Raw genomic sequence first — 6,612 nt, 5'->3', positions numbered from 1 at the left:
AAAAAAAAGAAGAAGAGTAGGTGTATGAGGCAGGAGGAGGAGGAGGAGGAGGAGAGGGATGAGTTGTTGTGGTAAACTTAATTAATGAAACAAAATGGTGTGAAGACGGGGAATGGGGAGGATGGGAGAAGGCGATTGAACTTTAGGGTGGGTGGAGAGGTGGGGAGGAGGGGGCAACGAAATGAAGATTGATTCGGTAACGGATGGGAGTAAAGTGCATTGTGTGGTTATGACAACACTGATTGTATGATGTGTTGTGTGCATATATACATTCTTACATTTATATGCAATTCTGGTAATGTTGGGCCTTGGGAAACACAAATGGTGAGAGGGTGGGAAAATGCCCATTCGTGTGCATATGTGCATATGCTTAATGTACATGAGTGAATCGCCCCTTGCTCTTTGCCTCCTCCTCCTCCTCCTCCTCGCCATTCCCGCATATCAACCGCCGTTTGTTCCTCCTCTTATCTTCCGTTATGGGTCTCATAAAAGTTTAGGGGGGGTTGAGGAATACTTCATATATTTGTGTTTCTACTCCCCCTATTGCTATTTATTCCCTTTTATTCTTCCTCCAACGCTCGTGTGCCTCTTTTGTTTCTACCTGCCAAAGGAGGTGAAGGGGGGCCAGAAATGATGTTCTACTTACGCGGGATGACCGTCCGCCTGCTCATCAAGAAAAAAAATAATGGTTTCCGTTCTTCCCAAAATTTTACTGTATCTCCCTTCTTATAGAACTAATAGTTGTCGAACGACCACACACAATTTTGCTTGGCAGTACATCGGCCGTGTTTTTTGTTGGTGAAAGGGTTTGAGAGTCGCCGGCTGTCAAAAGGCGGTAAGTCCACGGAAGGACAAAAAAAAAGTGAATATTTAAGGTTTCAAAGATACGTCTCCGCCGACCGTCACATCGATACGGAGGGGCTAAGGGTCAAGGAAGTGGACAAAACAATCTTCAAGTGGTATAAAAGGTAGATATAAGTGAAGAAGAGTATACGAAGTAGGACGCAGGGAGAGTGGTGGGGTAGGAAATATATCGCCTCTGAGCAAGGCGAGGTAGAGAATAAGGAGGCAAACAACTAAGCAAAGAACCAGTAATTAGGCGACAGTAACAATGACTTTCGTTGACCTATTTGACATGACGGTGGCATACGTGCAATACTTGTACATCATGGTCTCTCTCTCACCAAACAGCTTCCCAGAAATAATTCTGCAGCCGCTTTCGAAAGGCCAGTTGGCATTATTACATATATCGTATGATTATCTAACGGGGGATTCACAAAAAAGGGAACAAATGTTCACACTTCCCAACTGGATTCCCCACGACAGTCGCCTAAACTACACATTTATTGTTGTCATTATTCCCATGGTCATCTCTCTTGGAGGGTTCTTGATTGTGTCTTCGACGGGCGCGTCCCTCTGTCTTTTCGCGCAAGTGGTGGCCGTTTTCTTTACAGTACTTGGCGCAGTGCTTGTCTCCACGCCTCGCGCAGAAAAAATGGAAATAATGACCCGCGAAACACAAAGGATTCTTGTTCTCGCTGGTGGAGTGGGTCTCATTGTTCTCTTTGTCGCAGGCATCATCTATCTATTCATGTTACGTCGGAGTCAGAAAAAAAAGAGACGATTGGAAATGGCCGCCGATCGGGGGGCCGAGCATCGGGAAGAGGTATCCGCAATACAAAAAGCTGTGAGACGTGTGACGCAAAACAAGAGGGCAACATCTGCCTTGCTCGCTTACGAAGCAAAAAAAGAGGTGTATGTCCAGGCTCGTAGGTGGCGCAGCATTTTAATCCAACTGCTCGTTTGCGGCATTGCTATTGCAGCGGGATACTTCATATACGTTACATTGCCAACAGAAGATTCAGCTGAAGCCTTGAAAATAGGCCGTTATGATAAAGCAGTGGCTATTACATTCTTTGTTGCCAGTAGCGTAATTGTCATATGGGCTTTACTCAGTATTTCTCAAAAGGGGAGACAGATACAGGTTAAACTGACGGACAAATTGTCCAAAGCACTCACCAGTACTGCGCTGATTGCCCTCTCCATTGCCTTTACTCCGGTGACACTGAATATGATGAGGTTGTTAGTGTGCACTGAGGTGTCTTGTAATGAAGGAGAGATGATGATCAGAATGAAATCCGCTGTAGGGGGGTCGAGAAATTTTTCAAACTCCTGGGATACAACTGAAAAACCTTGTCTTGCTTGCAACTTCACGGAGCACACGCAGAAATGTTCTAAATCGCTGCAAATTAAGCTATGTGGTGGTAATATTCGTGAAAAACGTCTGGCATACGATCCTCGAGTATCCTGCCGTGAGATAGACAACTTCTACAAGATGTCCATGTCGTTGGTATTCATTGCTTACTTTGTCGCATATCCTGCTTTCCTCATACTATCAATCGATCGAGCTACGAGCATCCTGGTGGACGAGTACCCACTTGAAAAGCGTATCTGTGATGAGTTCAATAAAAAGGAGCTTTATTATGAAAAAACTTTGATGTCCAGAAACGTCTCGTCTTCGCTGTACGTGGCGTTTAAGTATCAGTTTCGTCGGTCACGTATTTTGTTTCTTTTGCAAAGGATCTTGCTGGTCCTTATTGGTGTACTGATGCGACGGGGTCCAGGGTCAGTGGTTGCATGGTTGGGTATTAGTCTCATCACATGCATCTGCTTGGTGTACCTGACGTACCTCATGATGGTCAGGCCTTATGCACGTCCTGTGGAAAACTGGTACAGTATTTCGCATCAATTGGTTCTTACGTTTATTGGATCTCTCGGTGTTGTGGGGAGTATGTCGACCAGAGAGCTTGTTCCAAATGCCGTCACCATAACTGCGGTTGCCCTCATGATTGTTGCTCCCATGTTTGCCCTTATCGTGGGGTCTGTACTTACCTTTCGTAACGACCGTCAACGCGTGGAGCGACTACAGAGTCGTCTTAAACGCGATTTCGAAACTGTGGCAGACACTGCTGAAAACCAATCGCCTGATAACGTGGTGGTGGGTGAAAGCCTTGATAACCCTAACTGCAAGGGGCAAGCAACTGCGTGTACTGACCCTGATTTACCCCCACGTGGAGATGGTACTACAGTTGGTTCTGCGCAATCACCGGGGGATATGGCCAATAACCCGCAACCAGGCGCCGAAGTGAACGATTCTTCGAACGGACGGGAGACGGGTCTACCTGCACAGAATCCTCAAGTTTTAGCAAGTTTGCCCGCGGCAGGAGGTGGGGTGAAAGGGGATAACACGAGACAAAGAAGTGGGAATCGTGCGGATCGAGAGGGGGCACCGGCTTCAGGGCCTTCGGATGGCGCCGATATAGGAACAGCTGTAGTATTTGCGGATGAACATAATGCACCCGAGGAGACTGACAAGAAGGAAAAGATCATGAAAGACGATTATTTTGGTGACAAACGATCCTTCGAACCCCAGGAATACTTCCGTGGATACAAAGAAGTTCCACTGTCCCATGATTGTGGCGAAGGTGAAGGTGAAGGTGAGGGCGGTGGAATGGATGATGAGCTCTACGAACAGACAGCAGTTAAAAGGGGTGAACTGAAGGCGGTACTGTCATCGTTAATAAGGGAAGGGGACGACTACTTGCCTGACGACGGCTATCCACCAGGGGTGGCAGTTCCCTCTAACGCGTTGGATGGTTGGCGCCATGAAACGCAGCATGGCGAAGAGTACGATTCTGCTAAGAAGGAAGATGACGCCACAAAAGGAAAGCCCTCTTGTTTCTCTGTAATGCTTCGTTGGATGCGGCAGTGTGGAAAGGCGTTTCATGTACACAGCAACACTCTACGTTATGGGGAGGTGCTGCAAAGTCGAAGAACCCTCAAAATGACGGCTGGCATCGCGGAGAGGCCATTTTGGATCACTCCTTCCGAGTCTCAGTTCTTGGCGGCTAAGGCCGAGGGGTGTGATGTACCGGCGATACGCCAAAGCGCTGGAGGTGATGAGGGTCCGTCGAGCCCATATGAACCAAGTCAATTTTTCGCTAAACTCGTGGAACACAAGAAGAAATGTTGGAATCCCCTTGTTGGCCCATCGAGCAGAGCGGTAACCGCCGCAAAAACAGCAAAGGAAGGTAGTGGTAAGACAAAGGGGTCAAATAGCCCGAGCAGCGCACTGGCTGTCGTGGCAGGCAACTTACCAGTCGCTAAGGAAGGTAACGTTAACCCATACGGTCAGACAATAACCAGTGATGTCTCAGACCGCATATCCGCCATGCTCTCGAAGGAACAGCTATGCGCAGCACTCGCTGAACTGAAGGCTGCCGATTTAGATCGTCTTCTGCCTCGTGATCTTAAAGACACTACTGTTACCGAGCGGCGCCCGTCAATCTGCCCCGAGTTCGCACCTCATGTCGCCCTTGAGGGAGAAAGTGAAGGGAACTGGGAGGCTTTTGTTCAGAGGCTACTGGAAGACATACCCGACCCGCTGGAGAAGTATAGGGAAACCGGGTCCCGTGAGTCAGCCGAAGCTGCGGGGTCGCCCAAGGACACAACAACAGGGAGACGACAATCGGTAACGTTGGACACTGCCTTGAAAATGGCAGGTTCTCCATCTGCGAAAAGAAAATCGTGGATGGATGTCTCGTCTACCCGCGCGCTGGTGAGGGGAGCGGCTAATATGAATGCAGAAAATATGCCGAAATTGCGACGACATTACCTGCTTCGACAACAGTTGGTTGACGAGTATAATTCTGAGGCAGGGAAGTTGGAATCTCTCCAGATGGCTGTGGACCACCGCATCGCTATGAGTATCAGACGCTACATGCAAATTTTCTTTGTGGCGCTTTGCCTCTTTTCAACGCTGTCCCTAGCCATGTGCATTGGAGGAATGATGTACAAGGGAGACAATATTAGTTTAACAAACGCCCAGAGTGCTTACAGTGTGCACAATCAACTATTTGGTTACAAATCATGGGAGGAGTTCACTCGTAATTGTTGCTGCAGCAGTTTGTCATCACCCGCTGCCTTACCGCCAAACAACGTGATGGCTTTAGAGCGGTGGGTGTGTAGAAACAGACTAGTGAAGGAGCGAGTGCGGCGTGATGTCCTTAAAGGCGAAGCTGTCGATGGTTTCAAAATACGTGAGTTATGTGGCATGGATTTCAAAAACGGATGCAAATTGAAGTTGCATCCAAAGGGAAGAGTTGAAATTGAGAACTGTACTACGCCAGTTACGGAACAAGAAATCTTGCGGTGGTAGTAACAGAAAGCGCATGCAAGCAACTTCATTTCGGTTTGAGTGCCATTTTAACGGGTGCGTAGAAAATGAAATAAGGGAAGAGAAAAGAATACCCATGAACAATAACCAACAATTTGAAGGACAGAAATAATCGTATGTGACTGCGTATATGTGCATGTTAATATTTATTGGTAATACATTTAAAACTGCAACAGATAAATAATGAAATTTTCTGTCTGCGGGACAGAGCGAAGGGGGTCGGTTGTTTGCGTTGCTGTGTAAACTGCAAGCAGGAAGTTAAGGAGCAATGTATATATATATATATATATATATATTTGCATTTGCTATCTTTTCTTCACTTTCCCCCTTTTGTGATGAAGTCCTTACGAGTTTTTATGTGTTGCACTATTCCCTTCTGATGCTCTGCCTGTGCGTTTGTATTTTTGAGTGAATGTGGAGCAGAGAAAGGGGGAAATTACATCTGGAAGGGCCTGTGCACGATTTTTGCCTGCAAGTGCCTCTTGATGTGTATTCACCTTCTTCCGGAGTCTCAACTCCAATATGAATAACATGTCGCTCTTCCAACTATATTCATAAACATACACGCCCCCTTTTTTTTTTTGCATTGCCCCCCATCTCTTGCCTTTGTCCTTTTCATCGTACAACCACTCGCGTTGTAGTGCATATATGATTGTATATATCTTCGTAGTGAGGCTGAAAATGTATTCTTGCTTTTCAGTGGATCGAGGAGGGGAGAACCAAACATTTTTTGGTTTGGCCTTTTAAAATATTACTTGTGTTTTTTTTTCCCCTAGCATTACTGATATCAATATTGTTTCCACACCAGTGTGAGGCGTGATGCTGATGGTTGTGTGCATCTTTCTCCCTCTCTGGGCACCTCTCCTTCGAAGTCACTCGTATACAATATTTGGTATGGATGTGAACGTGAGCGCGCATGAGTGTGCGTGCGGAAAAGGTTTTGTCTTTTGGTTTCCACTTTTTCTTTTTTTTTTCTTTTTCACCTACTATTGCATGCTCTTGTACTGGAAAGGGGAGCGCGCCCTGAAATGCGAAAATGCGAGAGGTTTAATATATGTCTTTATTTTGGAGGAGAAAGGGGGGGGAAACATTGTTTGTTACTGGTGGTATCCGTGTCTGTATTTGTGTTTGTGTTTATATTTGGAATTGGTGGAGTCGCCTCGTGAGGTTTCACACACGCCTTTTTTTCAGACGTGGTTGACTTCCTCCCCTGGATTTATTTTCTCCCACAACACGGCGCTCGAAATGCTACGGGGTTATGTAAAGCTGCAAAACAAATGTTGAAAGAAAATAGCTAAACCATACTCGCTACTAGCCCCGCTGCCAGTATGTAAATGTTTTTTTTCTTTGACTTGTATGACTTTGTGTGTTTGTTT

General features: G+C 46.4%; 1 pseudogene across 1 annotated transcript; it reads left to right on the top strand.

Annotated features, from left to right (window-relative positions):
• Positions 1–1,111: 1,111 nt before the first annotated feature.
• On the top strand, positions 1,112–5,218 carry TEOVI_000862200:pseudogene (annotated as a pseudogene). Its single transcript has one exon. A coding segment is annotated over exon 1 (4,107 nt).
• Positions 5,219–6,612: the final 1,394 nt, after the last annotated feature.

This window comes from Trypanosoma equiperdum (genome assembly GCF_001457755.1).
Source record: "Trypanosoma equiperdum strain OVI genome assembly, contig: ctg_1224, whole genome shotgun sequence".
Lineage (NCBI taxonomy): Eukaryota > Euglenozoa > Kinetoplastea > Trypanosomatida > Trypanosomatidae > Trypanosoma > Trypanosoma equiperdum.
This window is presented reverse-complemented; position numbering and strand designations above follow the sequence as displayed.